This window comes from Salvelinus sp. IW2-2015, linkage group LG6.1 (assembly GCF_002910315.2).
Source record: "Salvelinus sp. IW2-2015 linkage group LG6.1, ASM291031v2, whole genome shotgun sequence".
NCBI classification, from domain to species: Eukaryota; Metazoa; Chordata; class Actinopteri; order Salmoniformes; family Salmonidae; genus Salvelinus; species Salvelinus sp. IW2-2015.
In genome coordinates, this window is record NC_036845.1 from 21421683 (window position 1) to 21447164 (window position 25482).

Genomic DNA, 25482 nt, shown 5'->3' on the forward strand with positions numbered 1-25482 from the left:
CCCTGTAGCGCTGTCTTAGGCGTTTCACATACGGACTTTGCAATTTATTGCCCTGGCCACATCTGCAGTCCTCATGCCTCCTTGCAGCATGCCTAAGGCACATTCACGCAGATGAGCAGGGACCCTGGGCATCTTTCTTTTGGTGTTTTTCAGAGTCAGTAGAAAGGCCTCTTTAGTGTCCTAAGTTTTCAGAACTTTGACCTTATTTGCCTACCGTGTGTAAGCTTTTAGTGACTTAACGACCGTTCCACAGGTGCATGTTCATTAATTGTTTATGGTTCATTGAACAAGCATGGGAAACTTGATTTTTACGAAATATCTTTGAAAGACAGGGTCCTGAAAAAGGGACGTTTCTTTTTTTGCTGAGTTTATATGCCTCCCTGCTTTTCTGCGCGTGCTCTAAGAACGCGCCCTGGAATACCGCTGGGGTACGCGGCCTTGCGGGTGTTGACCTGATTAAAGACCTTTCTCACGTCGCCCTTGCAGAGCGAGCTCACCCAGTCCTCTGGGTCGGTGATGGCCCTCACACACGGCTCGATATTGTTTTTTTCAAACGTCCCAGTTTTCAAAGCGTGCATAAAATGCATTGAGAATGATGTGTTGAACATTGCAGTCATGTCCAACGGGGTCATTTGAGAATAGAACTGACCCCCCATTGGTTCAGGCTCAGATGATGCCAGAGTCTCTTTGGGTCCAGCAGAGATGTTGAGACATGTTTTATAAGGGGCCAGATGTCTTTAGAGTGGAGCCAGGCACTAGGTTGGCCTAGAGGGTGTGTGCGTGTCTTCCTTAGTTACCACACAGTAAGCRCAGCTATGCCTGGGACCACACTGTCTTTATTTATCTCAGCGGTTAAGTAGATATCTGCCATGTCATATTTCTCCCTGGGCAGCCTGCCTGTCTCCCTCTCACTTTCAAGGTGAGAAGCGTCATACCAGAACAAACTGACTCACACCTCCCACATACTTTTAATACTGTCCATAATCCTTCCATCTCTCTTTACTTTCCTGCACCCTATCTGTGCACACACTCCCTCCTTTTCCCTCCTCATCTGCAGACTCCCTTTCGTCCCCTTAGTCAATATCTGGCAGTTACTCTTCTGGAGAGTTATTAAATTCTGGCAAATACTGTAAATGTATATTCATGGAGTACTAACAACGTGCCATTCTAGCTTACCTCCATAGCTTTTCACAGTAAGAAATAGAGAGAGATGCATTCAGTGCTTGTGTTGGAGATGGAAATGACAGCACACTCATGCAACATAAGAAAATCATAATGTTATTGTGTTGCTCAATGGGAGTGTCAAAAAAATCTGTTTTTGAAACTTCTCTCTCAATGTTTGATAAAATGTATGTAATATCACGCTTCGTTTAACACAGATTAACAGAAAAAAGAAAAGGCGAATTGTGTTATTCCCTTGTAATTTAAATAATTTATTTACCACTAGAGTACAACAACAATAATGTGTTACAATACATCATAGTGGGTCAACAACAACAAAAACATAATTATCATAAACAACAACAACGAAAAATAATAGCTCTATCATGACAAGATTGGTGCCTCGCTCCTCTTCCTGGTTTTCCAGGAAGTCCACTGGCGCGGGTGCCCAAGGGGGGGTGGGGTTAGGGGCGGGGTGGTGTCACCTACACTTCCTGCTCTAAGTCACATCATCAACACTCCTCATTTAATAAGGGGGAAGTAACGACTAATAAAAAATAAAAAACAGAATCAAAATAGCGTCAGTGCAATTCTTTGTATCCAACAATTTTTATTCCTACAAAGGACAAAAACCTATGACTGAATAATGGCTTTACACTTTGAGGGAGGCGGGCGAGACAAAGCTTTTCAGATGCAAATGAGCAGATATAACGCTGGTGTCCATAACAACTACTGCACACCTGTAAATATGACCTTTTGACCTCCGACCTAAAGTAATCTCAGACCTAATGGAATGGTCTCAAAGGTTCATGGAGAATCTCTGAGCCAGGTCACATCTACTGTCCATTCTCACCTATTGTATCCCTTCTCTCGAATTATCACTACAACACTACTATACCTCCCTAACTAATATACCTCCCCATTCCTATACCACTGCGTCATATAGACAAGGACAACCCTGTTCCAATAAGAACAAACCAACATATCCACAGAAATCTTAAATGTGTGTTTATGGTGACATACCTTGTGTGGTTGATGGAATCACTGTTGGGCTCCCTAAAGCATTCAAGATTCAATGCACAAGGTAAACAGAGCTCAACAGTACTTTGGGACACTTTTTAATTTTTTTTAATCAAAATGTCAGAACTGTTCATTCCAGCAGTCTGAATATGTTGCCTGCTGCAGGGTTCGGGATGGGTGTGTGCTTTTTTGATGAGTATGCCTGTGTGAGGATGAGTCTCTGTTGAAAAGGTAGGCATACTAGGTGTGCTTATTTTCTTTCATTCTGTCTCTCTCCCGCTTACAGTCTCCCGCTTACAGTCTCCTAGCCTCTTTCTGCCTTACGTGGCTGTTACAGCACATATAAACAGCATATGGGATGCGATTATAACACGACTATGTTATAACATATTAGTAAACTGACATTGGGGAGTGGATTCATCCACCACTTCTCGAGAGAGTTGAAAACGCGTTGGGTGCTAACCATAAAACACTGGATTTTAAATAGGCAATACAATTATCAAAAAATCTAAAAACAAAATATAAAATTACAATAGTTTCAAAAGGATGCAAAACGAGACAAACAAAATCAAGGAGATGGCTTGCTTTGAATGTTGAAACCGGGGGGCGGTCGCCTTTGTTTCTCAGACGTATTATTTCACATATAGACACGTATACTTTTTTTCCAGTGTTTGCCGTACTCTTGCGTCTTTGTGTGACAAGTGTGTGAGGTGAGGCATGTTAACAGGGCCTTTCTAAACACAAAAACACAGGCACGCCTGTACAAAAGCCACAGCTGTGTGTGTGTGTGTGTGTGTGTGCACATGCGTGTGTGTGTGTGTGTGTGTGTGTGTGTGTGTGTGCATGGTTGTTTCGGGAGACATGTTTTCTGTACCTAGATCTGCTCAGCACCTTTTCCACTTGTGCTTGTAGGAGATCAAATATGTCTGTACAATAGTGCAGGAAAGTAATAGTGTGACTGACTGTGTGAATGAACAGTATGTGTTTGTTGATGAATGTGTGTATGTGTATATGTACAGTATGTGTATTTGTGTGTGTGTGTACATGTGTGTGTACATGTGGGTGTGACTGAATGTGTGTGTACCCAAGTGTGTGTGTGTGTGTGTGTGTGACTGAATATGCACACGTGTATGAATGTGTATGACTGAATGTGTGTGTATGCACATGTGTGTTGCCTTGTAACAGTTCCTAGCTGCACTTGCAGGACTTGACGATCATGTTGGAGAGCTGCTCTATCTTGGGGGTCTTGCCGATGTAGTAGAGGATGGTGAGAGGTTCKAGATCCTGAGACACACAGCAGGGCGAWGCRGARGCCTCRGGGTTGATGGTGTTGTACAGYCCTAGCACCTGAAGCGAAGAATCACACACAGAGYTCAAGTATGAGGCTTGATGTTGACAAAGGCAATGGTCTTTGACCAGTGCTGCTTGAAACTATGAAAAAAACAAAAAAATAGGAATGAGACGATCTACAGAAGAACTCCACTGCACAACGCTGCCACAATGATCGCTACGCCACACTGCTACTCTCACCACTGCTCTACACTACCACTCTGACCTCTGCTGGCTCTAAACTGTGGATTATTTGGATTATTATCCTGTGGATTATTTAACCTTTGACCCTTGACTTCTCACCTTGGAATGCTGGGTGTCAGCGCTCCATAGATAGGGACAGGCACCGGCGCAGAAGTTAGCGTTGTAACCCTTGGGCTCGTGGATCCACCTCCAGCCCAGATCCTTCTTGAAGTCGATGTAGAGCGACCGCAAGCAGCAGTTATCCTGGACGTTTCTGTGTGTAGGAAGACCGAGAGAGTTAGGAGTGAGGGATGGATACGGTTCTGTGGGAGCCACACGTGTGTGTGTGTTTGTCTGTGTGTGGGGGTGTGTGTGTAAGAGAGTGAATACATGCATAGCTGTGAGCAGAGAGAGTTCTGCAATAAGAACAATTGCCAAGTGTGTGTGTGTGTCTGTGTGTGTGTCACTGAGAGGGTGAACTGCTGACAGAGAAGGTAACTATTTACTAGGTATGTAACGTATCTATTAGGTGTGTGTGTGTGTATGCGCACATGCTTGTGTGTGTGTTGAGTTCCCGACAGCAGAGTGGTGTCGGGGTCATGTGAGAATCAGTGGGATCAGTAGAGATCAGTATGGGTCAGTACCTGGAGCAGAAGGCAGCGTCCAGGGCTCGTTTGGAGCGGTGGCTCTTGTGCTGGGACTCCAGGCGGTAGGAGGGCAGCAGCATCATGAGCAGGTGTGGAGCCTGGGCGCTGTGGCGCCGCTTCCTATACACCTTCAGGTCTCCGCTGTGGTGGAAGCTGTCATCTATACCTGTCAATCACACACATACATATCATCAATATTCATCATGTTCATACAATGTCAAATCAAGTTAGGGGAAATCAAGTGTGACATTTTAAAGTGGAAATGACAAATTTTTTAAGTAAAAAAAAAACCTTGAATACACTACAATTTGCATTTCCTGCTGCACAGGAAAATTCTCTGTGACACTTAAAAATTTCAGACTTGATTTTCCCAATTGAAAAATGTATCAACCCCTTCAAAACTGTCCATAATAATTCACATTTCCTGTTGCTGCAGGATTCTTTTCCTGCTGTGAGAAACTGGTCAAATTAAGATAGCATCTGTATACCTGTAGAGTAACACACATATACTGTCCAATACATACCTGCAAAGCGGGTTTCCAGCTCCTCACTCTTATTGGGGATGATGTAGTTGTTTGAGGGCACAAACGTGCAGCACGGACAGTGCAAGCTGATCTTGAATCCACTGTTTCTGTCTGGGGGGAAAAATAGACAGGATTGTTCATATACAACAGGCCAATGAGATTTCAGCAACATGTACTGTCTGATCAGTGATTCAGTTGTAGTATAGGAGGTAAAAACCTCTGTGTCCTACCTCTGTGAAGCAACCATTCACTGACTGCCTCTGTCACGTCAAAAGACAGCCACTCCCCCTCCATGCGCGTGCGTACCACCTTGCTGTCGATGTAGCGCTGCGTCGGGGAAGCCAGGTCCTTGTGACTTAAAATCTGTGGAAACACATCAAGCGCACAACACAAGTCCTATGTATGAGAACAACCTGGAGGGAAATTCTGGTAAGTCCCAGAAGTCACTCCTGGTTCAGTTACTCGGGTCTAGTAGTGGTCCCCCCTGTCCCCCCAGTCTCCCAGACTGCTCTCTCCCTGATTGATTGAGCAGGTCTAGGAGGAGCCGAGCTGGGCCGGAAACAGATGCCGGACAGAGCGTTGTTATTCTGCTGTCCTTCATAACCATGTATTGATGTTGGCCATGCTCTCCTTAATGTGAAAAACACTGCTCCTCTACTCCACCACTGTCTGCTACACCACTGAGATCTACTGCTGCTACAGGGAAGCCTGACGAGAGACGCGAGAGAGGGAGGGAGAAGAGGTAGGGGAAAGGCGAGAGAGAGGCAGAGAGAGAGAGAGAGGCAGAGCGAGAGAAAAAGGAGGTTGAGACCAGTCAAAATCTCTGAAAAGTAAGCCTACAGAGACTGTGGCCAATTGCTTACAAACCCTTGAGATGAGAGACAGACATGGAGGGCCCATCGACCTGGATGGTCACTTACTTCAACATATCTAGGCCCTAGCTATCTTTCCTCTAGGCCCTGGTTAGTCTTCACTAGGCCCTGGCGAGTGAACCATCTCAGGGCCCGATCACTCCTCAACAGTCATGGCAAAGAGAAAACCTTCCTAGTAGTTAATGTATAGTATCACTGTATCTCTGAAAAATACATAATTATGATAGGCTCAATTCCACTCTGTATCTGAATGTGTGTGGAACTACACACATCGGCGTAAGGTTTTGGGTGTCCAGTTCATGTACAGCGCGACTTGAATGTATTACTGAAGGTTGTCAGTTGATCTCCTTGGAGAAACTCTCCCTGGTTGTACCGGCTCTATCCGTCCTCCCTCACACGCTTTCAATCGCCTGTGTTCGCGTGAGAAAATCCTTCATGTTGAGCTGTGTTTAGGCCACCTGTCATTCACCCTGGCTGGACATAAACACTACCACGCCCTGGGAATGGGCTGGTGCCGACGGTCCTACACTGTGTGGAGGCAGTAGACATTAGGCTGGCTGGGCCGGAGCGCAGCCCTCGGAGACTCAGCACCGGGTCTAAATCATCGCTCTGCATTCCACACTCCTCTCTCGACTCACAAATAACGCTGGACTGATCCATGAGCCGCCCGGCTCCCGACACTACTGACTAACACATTTCTAACAGGCCCACGCTGAGCTTCATAATGTGTGTGTGAGTGCACGCATGTACGTAATTTAGTGGTAAGCATTACGTACTGGTGTGAAGTGGTAAAACTTGGGGGATTAAAACAAAAAATAGTATCTTTGTGGAATACCACCATATTGTTATTCATGCTATGTCAAATGTGCTAATAGAGACACAGTATGTATATAGTATGGAGTGGTTGAGTAAAGAATAAAGGAAAATACACACCATAATGTACATCAGCCGTGCACAGTAAATCACCTGCTGAGTGCCGATGAATGGTGGCGATTGAACATGTAGAATCGTCGGGAAATTAACAGAAAATTACAGCTGTTGTTCTGTGGTCAGAGGTGATAAAATGGCCACTCACTGCTTTTAATTCGCTGGCACGTTCTGTTTTGTCCTTAAGTGGAAATGACACTAGATCCAGCTCAGAGTGGTTCATCAACTAGGTTTTCATCCAATTGGCGAAAGATTTTCATGCAAATATTCTAAAATCCGCATAAAAACAATATGCACATTCTCCCACCGGAGATGTGTTTCCATAAAATGGACTTGTTGTGGATAAAAAGCTGTGCGTGATGACATAGTGCACATGTACCGAATAAAAAAGTAAAATGGGTTTCCAATGCATTTTCAACTCTACTGATGGTTTTCTCACAAAAGATGTTGGCGTTATATAGCGAGTGTGCCCACTCTGGTATTGACACATGCGCTCTAGCCAACAGCTCGCAGATACACTGCGGTTAGGCCTATAGCCTACAAAACGAGATTATTATGGACAAAAGAGCAAGATCATTTGTATTTGTCAAACGCCAAGCATCGATGATCACGTCACCAAAATAAGACCCTCTGTATTTATTGGAAAGGAGCATCAAGCTCATCACATTGCACTTTCACCAACCTGTGAAGTTCATCTTAATTGATTTCATCTGTAACCTAATAAATTGCATGCTTTCCTGGAGAAGTCGTAGTGGGAGTACCACACAACATGTCATCGTGTCACTCCAAGTTTACTTCAATATGATGGTTATTATATCAATATTAGTGAATAAAAGCATTTCCACTGACATTTCTCGCATAATTAATTATACAGAAACAAAAAGATGGCAACTTGTCTAGTGTACTTTGTTCAGTCTACATTTGGTAAGTTTACTGAAAAATGTTCTGTTTCCATCAGGCTTGTCTTACATTTTTTATCCAACATGTACAGTACTTCACTCACATAAAAAGGTTGGAGTGGTGTCACTACAGACTTAGGTTCGAACCCAGGCTGTATCACAGCCGTGATCAGGAGTCCCATAAGGCGGCGCACAGCGTCGTCCGGGTTAGGGGAGGGTTTGGCCGGGGGGGGGCTTTACTTGGCTGATCACGCTCTAGCGACTGCTTGTGGTGGGCCGGGCGCCTGCAGGCTGACTTCGGATGTCAGTTGAACGGTGTTTCCTCTGACAAATTGGTGCAGCTGGTATCCAGGTTAAGCGGGCGGGTATTAAGAAGTGTGGTTTGGCGGGTCATGTTTCGGAGGACGCATGACTGGACATTTGCCTCCCGAGCACGTTGGGGAGTTTCAGCGATGAGACAAGATCGAATTTGGGGAGAAAAAGGGGGTTAAAAAAAATCTAATACACTTAAAAAAATAAAAAAAGTTGGATGGATGGAAACCTGGTTAGAGATGAGGACAGAAGGGAGGTTTACCTGGTACAGCTCAATCCTCTGTTCAGACACGCGGGCCTTGGTGTTCTGGAGACGGAAGACGCGTAGCTCAGCCTTGACCAGGTTTGAGGCATTCTTCTCCATGGAGGTCACGTCGAAGGTGAGCCGTCTGTAGTACGGGTTGTAGTGCATGGGAGAGATGACATCTGAAATACAGGAAGGAGGACGAAGTTTAGCAACACGACTGACGATTGTGTTTGTGTGTGTGTAAAGACAAGACCAATCCAAATGTAATGGCTGACAGTGTGGAAATTCTTCCCTACTTTTACTCTTCCCCAGTTAATTCACTCACTGTGTTCAGTTGAGAGGTCATAAAAAGGCAAAATGACATTCACTCTCATCTTTGCAACTTCAAAGAATTATCATAGTTTCTCTATGAGAAACCACAGCAGTTATCAAAACGGCTCACACACCAGATTAGAATTGATGCCATTCGCTCTCTTGCAATGTTAAGACACACACATCTCCCTGTCTCTCGCGAGGGTCACTTGGGGGTAATGCTGCAGTTCATATGGTTCCTATAGGAACCCGGTACTATSYTAACYCTCACTGAATACTCCCGAACATGTGTGTAGCTCTGTGTAASTATCTGATARGGGARCTGCACAGTAGTACTGTAACYCTCACACACAACTCAAAACCATGTGTGGTGGAAGCGTGTGTTTGACAGAAGCTTACACAGTYGAACCGGGTGACACACTTAYCARTGACAACKCTGTGTGTAGTGGTGCGCCTGACAGCCGRGCTTGGGCGCAGAAAGTAARGCAACACACGTAATGRTGGGAACCATGTGTGCGGTGGTGTGTGTTTGACAGTTCCCTACACCYCGGTGTATTAGGAGGCCCGGAGCCTTAAATTGATGGCTGCAACGTTAGGCAGAAGCCCAGGATTAGCCAGCCACCATGGTTTGTTTAAAGAGAGTATACAACCGCAACGACCATCAAGACAGGAGGGAGAGAGAGGAGAGAAACTGCTAAGCAGTTGTGCTTGGAGCCGGACCTAAATGGACAACTACAGACAAAATACAATTTACTTTACTCAACTCTGAGATAAATCAGTTGAATTATAATAGCTTGCGTGTGTGTGCAGTTTGTATGCGTGTTAAACACAAAGCTGTGACAATGCTCTTGTGTCAGAGGGACCATGGGTGAGGTGACTGTGTCTAATGTGACCTTTGACCTTCTTAGTGAGATACCCACTCAGGTCTCTCACAGGCACCTACCAAATACCCGTCCCAGCGTCATGTTTCAGAGCAGTTCCTGTCTTTTTTATCAGTCTATCAATCTTTCTTCTCTTTCTCTGTGTGTTGCGCCAGTGACCAATGGTCTGGGCGCGCCAACACTAACCCTTCTCTGTGTGACCAGAGAGTCAGATGAGCCAAGACTAACTACGCTCTTGCTCGCTTCCTTCCCATCRGTCAACAGAGAAAGTCACACRTCCAAGTCCCAATGGGCCAGRTTAAGGCYGTGTGTAACTTCTWCACAGCAGRGCTGCCTCATGAATGAMGKCGCTGTGCTTAACACAACACTGGCCGCATTGACTGAGGGCACAGGAAATAGTGCAGCTGGACTAACCACAATGAACACACACTCACCTAATGTACAGGTCTGGATATCCATTCGCACACATACAATCTATTTGCATACACTTCAAACAGACATACATACCCCCACCAGACACGCCACAACGTGTTTCTTCATGGTACCCAAACCAAAAACAGATTTAATGCATTGCTCAGTTATGTATAGAGCCATGTCATCGTGGAATGCTCTTCCACCAGATGTTACTTAAGCAAAACGCAAGTTTAGCTTTAAAAATACATTGTGCTTCACAGCGCCTCCTCTTTCTAAAGATGTAATTTAACTGTACTGTATTTAAGAATATGAATATATGAATTGTGTGTAAAATAGTCTTTTTTTGGTCTCCACCTGTCTTTCCTATATAACTCTTATTTAATAAAAAAAAGGTATAATTTAATGTATCTTGTCTATAACTGTTCTGTACTTCGTTATGTATTTGTACGTTTTATGTGGACCCCAGGAATAGTAGCTGCTGCATGTACAGTAGCTACTGGGGATCGTAATAAACTAAACCAAACACACACAAAGATACTGTATATCCGTTATGTACACATGGAATGCTCTCTCACACACAACTACTGCACAATAGGTCCTTTCACTCAACAAAACATAAACAGTCAAGCAGACACACACAATACAGTAATACATCCTCAAGTCAACTGGGGAATTCTGGGTGACTCAATAAGCTGGTTGACATGAGGTTCAGTGGCAGAGAGAGAGAGAGAGAGAGAGTCAGTCTGACCACGGTAACACTGATTTATACGAACATCACACCAAAATGATCCACCACAACTGGCGCCTCTGTGGTCTGACTGTGTGCACTGCACCCGGGCTCATTCAGGGAATTGAGACGCGAGGAGGCAGTGGTGATGTCACACATGGAACGGAACACACCAAGCGCAGGCTCATTGGGAGGGGGTTGGTTAGAGGGGCTGCACTATACTTTCATTAACCAGACCAAGGCCTCCCTTCTTCCCCCTTTCCTCCCAGAGGGGAGCCTGATGTCACATGAGAGCTGTCACACACAGCGAATAGACAGCCCCCCTGATCCCTCTCATCGTTCCCTTCATTACTCATCACTTCCATGACGTTACAGGCCAATGACAAAATAGTCAGGCATGTGCTGCTGGGAGAAAAATACTATACTGCCCCCATGTATATTCAGAAGCCAAGCAATGATTGTCATGGACTTTTCAAAAATAAACAACAAGCACATAGTTTTATTTCTTATCACATATTTCAATCAGGGAAGTCAGTTATGTGGCAAGTCACATACAAGAAACTGAAGGAGGAAAAAAACTGGGCTTATCTTTCAGGGATCACACTGTTTCATAATAATACACCATGAATGTCTTCCTGTGCGGGGAGGAAGAACCCTGTCCTGGGATACTTCCAACATCAGCTTATAACATTTATTCATAACAACCTTCGGAAACATACAGTGCCGGAAAGTATTCAGACCCCTTGACTTTTCCCTCATTTTGTTACGTTTTGCCTTATTCTAAAATGGATTCTAAAATATATAATAATCAGCAATCTACACACAATAGCCCATAATGACAAAGCGAAAACAGGAATTGTATGTCGAAGGAATTGTCTGTAGAGCTCCAAGACAGGATTGTGTCGAGGCACAAATCTGGGGAAGGGTACCAAAAKATTTCTGCAGCATTGAAGGTCCCAAAAACACAGTGGCCTCCATCATTCTTAAATGGATGAAGTTTGGAACCACCAAGACTCTTCCTAGAGCTGGCCACCTGGCCAAACTGAGCAATCAGGGGAGAAGGACCTTGGTCAGGGAGGTGACAAAGAACCCGATGGCCACTCTGACAGAGCTCTAGAGTTCCTCTGTGGAGATGGGAGAACCTTCCAGAAGGACAACCATATCTGTAGCACTCCACCAATTAGGCCTTTATGGTAGAGTGGCCAGACGGAAACCACTCCTCAGTAAAAGGCACATGACAGCCCACTTGGAGTTTGCCAAAAGGCACCGTATAGACTCTTAGACAATGAGAATCAAGTTTATATGGTCTGATGAAACCAAGATTCAACTCTTAGTCCTGAATTCCAAGCGTCACGTCTGGAGGAAACCTGTCACCATTCCTACGGTGAAGCATGATGGTGGCGGCATCATGCTGTGGGGGTGTTTTTCAGTGTCAACGACTGGGAGACTAGTTCGGATTGAGGCAAAGATACCGACGCAAAGTACAGAACGATCCTTGATGAAAACCTGCTCCAGAGTGCTCAGGACCTCAGACTGGGTTGAAGGTTCACCTTCCAACAGGACAACAACCCTAAGCACACAGACAAGAGATCGCAGGAGTGGCCTCGGTCTCTCAATGTCCTTGAGTGGCCCAGCCAGAGCCTGGACTTGACCCCGATAGAACATCTCTGGAGAGACCTGAAAATAGCTGTGCAGCAACGCTCCCCATCCAACCTGACAAAGCTTGAGGATCTGCAGCGAAGAATGGGGAAAAACTCCCAAATACAGGTGTGCCAAGCTTGTAGCGTCATACCCAAGAAGACTCGAGGCTGTAATTGCTGCCAAAGGTGATTCAACAAAGTACTGAGCAAAGGGTCTGAATACTTATGTAAATGTGATATTATATATATTTTTTCTTTCTTCTGCTTTGTCATTATGAGGTATTGTATGTAGATTGATGAGGGGGAAAAAACAATTCAATACATTTTAGAATAAAGCTATAAACTAATAAAATGTGGAAGAAGTCAAGGGGTCTGAATACTTTCCGAAGGCACTGTATATACCTGCTCACCGAACATCTCATTACAAAATCATGGGCATTAATATGCTCTCCTCACAAGTGGAGTCCTATAGAGTAGTGGTTCCCAAACTCTGGCGTCAGCAGAGGGTTCGCGGGGGTCCACCCCCTCTCAKAATATACAGCTCTGCAAAAAATTAAGAGACCACTGCAAAATTATCAGTTTCTCTGGTTTTACTATTTATAGGTATGTGTTTGGGTAAAATTAACATTTTTGTTTTATTCTATAAACTACTGACAACATTTCTCCCAAATTCCCCCCCAAAATATTGTCATTTAGATCATTTACTTGCAGAAAATGACAACTGGTCAAATTAACAAAAAAAGATGCAGTGTTGTCAGACCTCAAATAATGCAAAGAAAATATGTTGACTAGCGTTTATCTTGGGGGAATTACATTAAATATGCATCTTTCCCACGGCTCCAGAGCCGGGAGGACTGTGAACTGCTCAATGTCTGCTGTGCAGTTATCTAAACAGCAGAGTCACAGGGACCTGTGCCAACCAATGGAACCCCTCCCAGCGTCCTTCACTCCTCACACTGTCACTGACCTCCACTGACCCTACACACACTTCCTGCACCCTGGCTCCACCCCCTTGCTTCCTGTCCCCAGAGCAGTTCCAGAACTGCAGCCAGCATCATCTTTGTCTTTTAATGCACTCCAGACATGCAGGTTTTATAAAGTACACCGTGGTGTGTGTGTGTTGCCCAAACTCTCTCAGTTTATACTGTAATGACACTAAAACTGCCCTTAATTGCAGACTGTTTGTCAAATAGTGATGTGTCAAGCTGTGTCTGACTTCTACTTTAGAGAGCGACACTAAGGAGAGGTTTTTTTTTTTACATGAAAGGGACTTTATGGTGCTTGGCACAGGTCAGTGAAACACCTGAAGTGGGCAAACATTTGACCTTCGAGAAAGGAAAAAACTATTTAAGGCCGAACTGTTAAATTTGGAGTTGGTCTGTGCTGGTTTCGGCTGAGCCCACTGCTCCAGCAGCACTTGACTTTGACTCCTTTTGCTAATGGTCAGCCAATAAAAATGTCTGCACAGTTTTTACTTAGGATCTACTGTCACGATCGTGTGGAGGAGAGACGGACCAAAACGCAGCATTTGGAAAATAAGCCATCTTCCTTTTATTAATGAAGAAGGCAAAACGAAACAAAAACACTTACAAACTAACCAAAACAATAAACGACCGTGAAGCTAATAAACGTAGTGCACATACACAGGCTACAAACGTTCAGACATAGACAATTCCCCACAACAAACTAAAGCCTATGGCTACCTTAAATATGGCTCCCAATCAGAGACAACAGAAACCAGCTGTCTCTAATTGGGAACCCATTCAGGCAACCATAGACTCTACTAGACAACTATACTAAACATAAAGCCAACTACTCTAAATAAACCCCCTAAACCTTACAATCACCCTGGACACTACAAAACCCACATAAATACCCATGTCACACCCTGACCTAACTAAAATAATAAAGAAAACAAAGAATACTAAGGCCAGGGCGTGACATCTACACACTATTTTAAAATCTCATTCAACAAGCTCTTTCGTCTCCTTAACTGAAGACAACTTGATTTTTCCTGTCCTCACTCCCTGATAATAAAGAGTGAAAATCATTGAGAAACAGCTGAAAAGTGCCTACAAAAGTTTAAATACCTAACTCACAAGGTTCTGCTCTGGAGAAAACTTGCCTGGTCCCAGATCTGTGTTTGCTGTCTTGCCAATGATCATTGTCATGCCAAACATTTAGCATGACAACAACCCAAAGTTAGCTATACAGCACAAGCAGATCTGGGACCAGGCTAAAAACTGCAGTTTCAATAAAAACCTGTGATACTATCACAGGCTATTAGGATTTCATAACAACACCTGCAAATGTTTTTGCAGATAAATTGGCATAGTGCATGCAAACACAGTCTCACACACACACACACACACACACACACACACACACACACACACACAGGGGGATATTACAGGGTGTTTTGTGTAATATTAAAACATTTGAGTTGCCTGGAGACCTTTATGGCATAACATGTGGCTTTAATAAAATATGACATTAAGTGGTATATATTTTACGAGGAGACATTCATTTTCTTTATTGTTGGAATGGTCCTACAAGCCATGAATTACCAGGAAAATATCAAAATGTTTGTTCAGATTTCCCAAAAGTCTGATATATGACTTTGTAAAATTACTGGATGCAACTGTTTGCTACCTCAGAGTCATTTRCACCATTTGAAAATGGAAATTGAGACCAAATATTGGTTTGCAGGGCCGGGATACCGGGACAGACCGAAGGGAAAATTATTTGACCTACTTTGGAGCATTTCTCACTTCTGTAAGACATGCTCTCAGATTCCCCAGGCTTACTCTATGGACGGACAGTCTGTTCTCTCTCACACACACTGGACCGGCAAGTGGTACCGATGCACCAAGTCGGGAACCAACAGGACACTGAACAGCTTCTACCAGGAGTAGCCATAAGACTACTAAATAGTTAACCAAATAGCTACCCAGACTATCTCAGGACTTTACAGTGCGACCATTTACTCACATATGTGCCCAAACATTTTTCTGTGCAACCTATAATTTTTATTTATTTGCCTTAAATATTTAACATTGTGCTTCAACATTTCTTTGTGTCCGCCTACATTTTTCCACTTTTTTTTGTAAAAAAAAGTCAGCGTAGAGTATCTGCACTTGACCCTCTTGCACTAACTCTTTTGACTCATCAAATACGCTGCTGCTGTTTATTATCTATCCTGTTGCCTAGTCATTTTACCCCTACCTATATGTACATACAGTTCATTCAGAAACTATTCAGACCACTTGACGTTTTGAAAATGTTGTTCCGTTACAACCTTATTCTAAAACTGATTAAATTGTTTTTTCCCCCCCTCATCAATCCACACACAATACCCAAAATGTATTACAAAGAAAAAACTGAAATATCACATTTACATAAGTATTCAGACCCTTTACTCAATACTTTGTTGAAGCACCTTTGACAGCAATTACAGCCTTGAGTCTTCTTGGATATGACGCTACAAGCTTGGCACACCTGTATTTGGGGAGTTTCTCCCATTCTTCTCTGCAGATCCTCTCAAGCTGTGTCAGGTTGGATGGGGAGCGCCGCTGAACTGCTATTTTTAGGTCTCCCCAGAGATGTTCGATCAGGTTCAAGTCTGGGCTCTGGCTGCGCCACTCAATGACATTCAGTGACTTGTCCCGAAGCCACTCCTGTCGTTATCCAGTTGAAAGGTGAACCTTCACCCCAGTCTGAGGTCCTAAGTGCTCTGGAGCAGGTTTTCATCACAGATCTCTCTGTGCTCCGTCCATCTTTCCCTCGATCCTGACTAGTCTCCCAGTCCCTGCCACTGAAAAACATCCCCACAGCATGATGCTGCCACCACCATGATTCACCGTGGGAATGGGGCCAGATTTCCTCCAGACGTGACGCTTGGCATTCAGGCCAAAGAGTTCAATCTTGGTTTCATCAGACGAGAGATTCTTGTTTCTCATGGTCTYAGATTCCTTTAGGTGCCTTTTGGCAAACTCCAAGCGGGCTGTAATATGCCTTTTACTGAGGAGTGGCTTCCGCAGAGGAACTCTAGAGCTCTGTCAGAGTGACCATCGGGTTCTTGATCACCTCCCTGACCAAGGCCCATCTCCCCGATTGCTCAGTTTGGCTGGGTGGCCAGCTCTAGGAAGAGTCTTGGTGGTTCCAAACTTCTTCCATTTAAGAATGAMGGAGGCTACTTTGTTCTTGGGGACCTTCAATGCTGCAGACATTTTTTGGTAACCTTTCCCAGATCTGTGCCTCGACACAATCCTGTCTTGGAGCTCTACGGACAATTCCTTTGACCTTATGGTTTGGTTAAAACATTATCTAAAAACCTGTCTTTGCGTTGTCATTATGGGCTATCGTGTATAGATTGATGAGGAAAATGTTTTATTTAATCAATTTTAGAATAAGGCTGTAACGTAACAAAATGTGGAAAAGGGAAGTGGTCTGAATACTTTCCGAATGCACTGTATCTACCGCAATTACCTTGTACCCTTATATATATATTCTTATATATTTTTCTCTCTGCATTGTTGGGAAGGGCCCGTAAGTAACCATTTCACTGTTAGTCTACACCTGTTGTTTTACGAAGCATGTGACAAATAAAATGTTATTTGAGATGAGGAGACGTGGAGAGGAGAGAGAAGATAGAAGGGAGGGAATGCAAAGGTGAGCGGGAGAGAGGGAGAGACAGATCCTGTGTGGAATCAAGACGACCATCTGAGGATGAAAAAAAAAGGCATGAGCAATGACAAAGGAGAGAAATATTTGTCAAGAAAAGGTAACGAAGAGGTCGAGGAAAGGAGAGGAGAGGAAAGGAGAGAGGAGAGGTAAAGTCGACTGGCTGAGAAAGTCAAACTTGACAGATGGAATAGGAGAACAACGAGACAGCGATAAAGAGAGAAGTCGAGAAGGAAACAGGGACAGACAAACAGGAGATCACAGAGGAAAGAGTGGGGGGAGAGTGAGAGTAAAGGGGAAAAAGACGACAGAAAGTGAGAGAGAGAGAGGGAATGTGAGACGGAAGAGAGCTCCCGCCTGTCTCGTTCCCTGCAGACGCCTCCGCCCAGCCACTCACCTGCCAATAGCAAATTGAAAACAACTCTGCACATAATCCCTGGGAACTAAAAATACCCGGTGCTTTGAAGCCCCTTCCACGAAGGCCTGTCAGTCTCCACAGGCATCTTTCCCAGCAACAGACCAACACGCACACACAGAAATGTATATACAACACATACACAGAAACACACGAGAGAGAGAGAGAGAGAGAGAGAGAGAGAGAAAGAGAGAGAGAGAGAGCAGAGAGAGAGAGAGAGAGAGATGAGAGAGAGAGAGAGAGAGAGAGAGAGGAGAGAAAGAGGAGAGAGAGAAAGAGAAGAGACTCAGATGAGAGGGCTTTGGGCTTCGGCCACCAGTCGACACATGGTCCCTCTCCACTGTTGCTGTATGGCAACCAGAAACAAAGCAAACTAGGTAGCAGCATAACACGAGCAGCGATGAAGAAAGACGAGGATAGATAGTGTAAGAGAGATATATAGAGAAAGGGGAAGGAGAGAGATACCTCATGGCGGTGTGTGTATGTTTGTTGTTTGTGTTTAAATGTGTGTGTATGAGGAGAGAGAGAGCGAGAGAGAGCAAAGAGAGCGACGAGAGGGCGAAGCAAGAGAAGGGCGAGCAAGGAGCGAGGGTGTGCATGCATGCTGGGTAGCAGTGGCCTGGTCCAAACTCAGTGGGAGAATACCTCACCTCATTAATCGCTGAATACATAAACCTTCGGAACACTATGACACACACAGCAATACACTATCCTCTGCTCMGCGATTGCYTAACATTACAAACCGCAATCACACATTCAACAGTCCCATAAAACGTGCCTCTCTGCAGGACACATTCACTAAACTGCCCTCCACTAACAGCACCACTAGCGCTCAATCCCTTCTATTACTGTCCTGTTAGAGTAGCATCTTACACGGGAACCTGTCCCATTGTTGTAAACAATACCAAAAAGTCGTTGGAGGAACAGTTGTTATTCTTTTGCTTACTCTTTCTCTCTCTTTCCCCGTTTCTTTTTCGATCTTTCCCTCGGTTACGCAATGCTGCTTGGCCCTGGTTGTCCTCCAATTCAAATGGCAGCAGCGTCCAAGGTCTTGCGTAAGTCTAGCGGAGGATCGAGCCCCATTCTCAACAACAATCCCACAGTGCTGCTGCTGCTGATACCTCCTGGCTCTCTMTCTCTCCCTCTCCCTCTCCAAGAACACATCAACAGGGTGCACAACAGCAGAGAAACTGACACTGACAAAGACCTACTGCAGATACCCCAGTCAAAGAACTACACAACACCAAGGCTACATGGCATTATGATTCCATATCCAACACAGTTTCATTATGATAGAACTCAGCTCCATGACACAGCAACAACATAGCCACCAGTATAAAGAAAGACAGGATTACGTATCACAGCCATATACCTGAAACAGGGATACTGGGGAAACACATTGACTATGGGAGTTGCTTTCAGACAATATCCCTTCAAGACTGATGTGCAATTGCTTGAGGTACAGTGGCACCAAACCCAGGAAAATCACTCTCCCTTGAAACAGCTTGGTGAAAGTCAGATGCAGCTAATAATAGTGGCAAACACAGCGTGAGCGCGAGGCTTCGTCTCGCCCACAAATAGTTCAAACGGGCCCGCTCTCCACAGTGTGTTTGTCTTCATCTGTTTGGCTGTTGTTTGTACAGCCCTCTCCTCACGAAGCAGCAACACACGCACGAACGCACATGCAGACACACGCGCCACAAGACCATGGTATTTACCGAAGTTCAGGGGAGATAGGCAAGAGTGTTCACTTAAACTAACTAAACACAATCCATCACACACATCGAGCCACACCAGGCTCAACACATACAAGGCTTTCAACATACTGAGCTAACACATCCGAACACACAAACACCAGCAGTCAAACAGAAACTAACAAAGATGCTGATATTATAGAAAAGGCCCAATGCAGTCAAATACTAGATTTGCCTGTACTTCATATTTCTGCACTATGAGGGAATAATACTGTGAAAAAGTGCAAATGATGACAACGCTCTTTTAGTGTAAGAGCTGTTCAAAAGACTGCCTGAAATTTCTGCCTGTTTTGGCGGGATGGAGTTTTGACCTGCCTGGTGACATCACCAGGCGTTAAATTAGTTAATAGACCAATAAGAAAGAGAGTTCCAAACCTCTCTGTCAATAACAGCTCGTTTTCCACCCTCCCCACTCAGACCACTCCCAGACAGTCCTAGAGAAAATCTTGCTTGAGAAATTGCTCTTTGCTAAGAAGCTATTTTTGTTTCTTTTTGACCATTTTAATTGAAACCAATCTTAATTGTTACCCAAAAATGATTTGATATTGAGATAAAAACGGCTACATTGGACCGTTAGCATACTAGACAGGCACACAGACAAGAACACAAGCACATACAGTACCAGTAAAAAGTTTGGACACACCTACTCATTCTTTATTTGTACAATTTTCTACATTGTAGAATAGTAGTGAAGACATCAAAACTATGAAATAACACATATGGATTCATGTAGTAACCAAACAAGTGTTAAACAAATCAAAATATATTATATATTTTAGACTCTTCAAACCAGCCACCCTTTGCCTTGATGACAGCTTTACACACTCTTGGCATTCTCTCAACCAGATTCATGAGACAGTCACCTGGAATGTATTTCAATTAACAGGTGTGCCTTGTTAAAAGTTAATTTATGGAATTTATTTCCTTCTTAATGTGTTTGAGCCAATCAGTTGTGTTGTGACAAGGTAGGGGTGGTATAAAGAAGATACAAATAAAGAAAAACCTTTGAATGTGTCCAAACTTTTGACTGGTATTGTACATGCTTGAATGCACACAAGCACACATGTAACACTAACACGGGCGGACACACACACATGCATGCACACAATACACATCATTAAATCTTAATACAGGCAGTGCTATTCATAAATGTGCATTTGTCTTTAAGTCCTATGTAAGTCTGACACTCTCTGCCTCCCATAATACAAGTGACACATCCTTCCTGCAGAAAGTTTAAAAAGCTGATTAGAAGTAATTCTGTAACTCAAACACTTGACACATACACACTGGGCTTTTCTAAAGTGATTCAAACTTGCCATAATGCATTTTATTTTAACCATGTAAAGTTTAATGTTCAGAACCTGTTCGAAGTGTCATGTGTTATCGAAAGGCTAGGTAATTAGTGCTCCATTGAATCGTCACTACTAGATAAAGGCAGAATCAACATGTGGTCTCTATTTACATAGGTACAACAGGTAGATGCTTTCCACAGACTGTGTTAGCTCCTTAACAGCTGACTTCTCTTAAAACACTGAAATGTTTGCCCAACAACGTCTCATAAATTGGAAATAAGTCAAGTTATTTGCTGTGAGTACAATATATCAATGTCTAATGCATTGAGTGTAGTTTAGATAGTGTCGTAAATTGTACTACACTAAGTACAATGTACGCTTCTATTCTACAATGTACATTTCCAAAGTTAACATTAATGTAAATCAAATGCTATATATAGTTTAATACAAACACTCCCAGTGATATGACTAAAATCATGGGAGGAATAGGCTGCTCTGAACGAGGATTGCACTTCTATATTGAACAAAAATATAAATACAACATGTAAAGTGTTGGTCCCATGTTTCATGAGCTGAAATAAAAGATGCTGTGTACATGACATCATCTAAATCCCATTTTATAAAAGCAAGCAACACATATAGTTTAAACATACATACACAAATCATAAAGACAGCTTAGTGTAATACACAAACCATGTGCCACAGTAAAGGGAATGGCAAAACTATCCCCCAACAGACACACACACACAAACACAAACACACACACACACACACTAGGGTCACTGTGTTCCTGGAAGCCTCTAGTCCACAGGAGAGCTATAACACACTGGAGACATACAATAACTTAGAGAGTAGGCAGGGCTATGCTAAACAAGCATTTATATATAGGGCAATGAGGGCATGCTAACAGGCCAATGTACAGTCCATTATGAACGAGACTAATGCAGCATCATGAGAGACTGTCCCATGACATAGCCTAGGTGACAAGGTTGAAAAAGACGCAGCAAGCACACATGCAGGCAATGCATGCAGCACGCACACACACATACGAGATTGGGAAAGGGGGGGGTGAGAGAAGGCAAACATTGGGAAGAGTTTAATTGGGGGCCAATGAGTATCAATGAGGGGCAAAAATGAGTGGGGAGATGAGAAAAAGAGAGGACGAGATTGGGATGGGGGAAGGATAGGTTCTCTTTCTACCAACCACTCCACAGCCCAGCAACAGTGGGTCTCCAGCTGGAATTTTCCATGGAGCAAGTGGCAGAGCAGAGCCCAGGGCAGCATTCAGTATTATATGTACAATGCCTGCTTGCTGGTTTAAATAGTGCACTGTGGGCCCTGCCAGGCTTCTCTCTCTGCCCCCACTATGCCCTCCCCAAACCCCACCCATCTCCCCCCCCTGCTCCGGCCGACTCCTCCCCTCCACAGCCCATCCTCTCCCCCTTTTAGTGCGAGTTACAGTGCCGTGGTGCCCCGCAGTGCTGCCTCTGAGGACTTCCTGGCGCCCTACCAAATAAGGTTGATACCCTCGTGCGTTTGTGTGTCTGTGTGCATTACTAGCTGGCAAAGACATTCACACTTTGACACTGGATCACACACACACACACACACACACACACACACACACACACACACACACACACACACACACACACACACACACACACACACACACAGTCAACTGTTAAAAAAAGAGCCACCTGTATCGTCTTTGGCTGTGCACTATGGGACTAACAACTGGTGGTTTGACTCCCTCTCCCTCTCTCACGTCTCTCTCTTTGTCATCTTTCTTCCCAGAAGCTAGAGTGGAGCAGTGTCAGAAGTGAAAATCAAAAAGGATAAATTAAAAAATAATCTGTTTTTTTTTCTCTGGATGTTGACTCAGGATTATTTATACCCTAAAAATGCCTTCCTGACTGCGCTTGGCACATTGCCTGATCTATTCATATTTAGGGTATTTATACAACGGGCAGGGCCAAGGATAATATTTAATGCAAAATATACTTTGGGGGCATATAAAATATATCCTAATTAATGGCACAATAGCAGTGTTCAATACTATTATTGTGTTTAGACAACCATAACTTTGAAAATATGAATGACTATGTAAAAATGTAGTTATTAACACAGTGGTTTATTACTTGCAAGCATTGGGGGGGTAAAAGCAACTTTAAATTAGGTAATTGTAGTGACTCTGGGAGGCCAGGTTTAGCAGTCCCAGACCCCTATTAATCCAATCCAATTTGGGAGTGTAGGTCACACAAAACACACACACACCATTCTCTCAATTTCACCCCCTGCCCCCGGAGACGAAAGGAATAAAACTTGGTATCTCAAAACTGTTCTGACAATATATTAGATTGCCCTCCTCTTGATGCTTTATAGCAGTCAGAGAAAACAGGAATTCAGAGGCGTCCACTGAGAATAAGAGGTTGTCACTGATATAATCCACTCTTTCAATGTGATATAAATACTCATAGGCCTCTCTATGTGTTAATGAGTCATTTGCCATTGGTGCTCACCCTGTCCCTATCTACACAGCAGCTCCAGGCTGGAGAGACTCAGGCAAGGACACGCTGAATTAACATAACATTTGGGAATACTTTCGTGTTAAGTTACAAATGTACTCACATACGCAATACAAGGTACTCCTTCTTTAGAGTGTAAGTCTTGGATCAGTGTTTCATTGTAGTCTGTTTCTACTACCTCATAACTATGCAATAACACATTGTCAAGCCGGTGCCGGGAGTCAGCCTAGAAGGAAATCGATCTCACGAGAAGTTCATGTCAGGCAACTTCTTTCGATGACCGCTCTAGCAGCACAGGCCCGCATTATCGTTGTTTTACCTGCCTGGATGCAACAGTGCCAGGAATAGTTTATATAGTTTCCACAAACACACATGATGACATATATAAAGGGATGGCGATCTTTGAATACTTTGCAGATAATACTACCCACTGGGCAAAAACGTCTCCACGTCATTTCAACCCAACAACTCACAGTGGAAAACTGCAGTCATCCAACTTTTAACCTAAATCCAATGACATGGTGACATGTTTTGTCGATTTCACTTTAGTTGACAACTCAACCAAATGTAGATCAAAACTATACATTGAACTGACTTCTGTGCCCAGTGGGTAATTACCGGTTATTGGACCTTTTAAATGATGCCTTTAACCATAACGTTACACATGTGCGCAGGCGCTCTGGCACGTATTCAGGCGCGCACACAAACACACACACTTACTCTCAGAGGGGTAGGGGGGTTGCATGTCGATTTTGTGAACCTCTTTTGCATAGTACTCCTCCTCGCTTCGTTGGCGCTCACACGTTGCTGCCCGTTCGTTGGCTTTCTCCTGCAACAGGTCCCTCGTGCTGTTATAGATGGCGATGATATCCCGCGACACCTCCTCTGGCTTGGGGTATGTCTCCGGGGGGCTCGTGAGCTTCAGCTTGCTCAGTATCTGTCCCCGGATGGCTTCTATGCGCTTTTTCATAAACTGATCCATGTCCAGCGTACTGCATGTAGACAAACTGACGGCCACAGTGGCTAAATCCAAGGTCAGGAGAAGACTTAAAACGCAGTAGTTCATTGTGAACTCTAAAAGTAGACTACAGCAGCGTCTTGAAATATTGACAAAAAAATGATAAAGCGGCCTTGGAAAGGGAATTTAGATATAACAGTAAAAGGGAATATAAACATGAAAAAAAAGCCAAAATATTGGATTTTTTTTACAACTAAATATAGGCCTACACACTTAACTACTTGTAGCCTAAATATTGGGAAACGTGGTCGTTTTGTGATCCCAGTTTCAGCACAGTTTTTCAAATTGTACCTGGACATCCATTTAACAACCATGGAAGGGAAATAATCTGTAAAATCCGTTATACGGGCAGCGGGGAGCAGACAGCAGCAGTAGGCTATGTATATTACCAATCACTTCACAATAAACGCATACTAAACGCGCGTAACGTTACAATTGTCCAAACAAAAAGACCGAATTGTGGCCATTAAATGGCAATCAAAGTTCAATACAAAAACCTTGAAGTAAAACAAACTACAACCAGCTAGCTCGCTATCTCCAGTTGTACAGAACAGACGTGTAGCCTGTGGGTTAGCGCACACCTCCACCGCATCAGAGCGCTGCGAGCTTTCCAACGGTGGCCAGTAACGCGCTCAGCACAAGTCCGTCTTTGATTTCTCTATCTCAAGATCAAGATGGGCTTCGCTGAGCAGTTGCATCGCGGTTCTTGACAGAAGAACATACAACAGTGCAAAAATCCACCCGTCCTGGTACTCGCAAGGTGTCGTCTCGAGGAGATATAACCTATTAAAGTTGTTATAACGCATGTGTTTGGTCAATATAAATGGAGAAAGTGCAGGATAATTTAAATCAAAAGTATGGCAAGTACGTTGAAGTATAAAGATAATAATTCKTTTTAATACAATGGTAAACCGTTAACGCGTTCCTCCATCCCTTCTTGCTGAAAATCGGTCCACAGAGCTGATGTTGCCAGTGGCACAACAGCATGCGGCCGGTTGTAGAGGGATATTTATAAGACTTACTTAACCACGTGCTCCCCCTTCTTCAAATTGATGTTGTGGTCGTCACTTTCAGACCGGGGGACTCCTTCAACTTCAGGTTACGAGACGATTTATTGTAACGAGTGTTTAGTGTGCCCATCCGGACAGTGCAGACAGTGCAGTGGGTAATGTCCCTGCGCGCAACCACGGGGTCCTAACGCCAGATGGTTAATTTGGCGTCCTCTAGCTAAATAACCATATTCACAAGTACGGTGTAAAACACACTTATTTTGCTACCGCATTACGCAATGGACAAAGTAGACCAGAAATATTTTAAGATTCGAGTTGGGATGGCTCGAAAGAAACATTTTGCAGATGAAAACTCAGAAAATACAAGAACATACAATTTAGCTTCCTGAGAAATGATATGAACTGGATAAATAAATTATATAGGCTGATTTGATTTGTGGGCTCTGGGTAAGCCTTTTCATTTCTCAATCCTCCTCAATAACATGACAGATGTTGGCAAGAATACTGCTTCCCGTAGGTTTAAATAACTTCAATAAAAAACAACATCACTACTACAAGGTGTTATTTTTTATGCCCATTCTTTTTAAAACCCTTTATCCAGCTCTTAAATGGTGGATGTTTAGAATGGTTCTCCCCTGGGTCTTTGTCAGGGAGTGGTACATTACAGCTCTCTCGTCATCCCTGCAC

General features: G+C 43.8%; 1 protein-coding gene across 1 annotated transcript; it reads right to left on the reverse strand.

Annotated features, from left to right (window-relative positions):
- Positions 1-1419: 1419 nt before the first annotated feature.
- LOC112081109 (transforming growth factor beta-2 proprotein) lies at positions 1420-24797 on the reverse strand. The gene is made up of 7 exons (XM_024147148.2): positions 23488-24797; positions 8137-8300; positions 5095-5227; positions 4865-4975; positions 4338-4506; positions 3814-3967; positions 1420-3528 (listed from the first exon to the last, which is right to left on the reverse strand). Exons 1-7 carry the CDS (start codon positions 23831-23833, stop codon positions 3370-3372), a joined length of 1236 nt encoding a protein of 411 aa, XP_024002916.1. The 5' UTR covers positions 23834-24797; the 3' UTR covers positions 1420-3369.
- Positions 24798-25482: the final 685 nt, after the last annotated feature.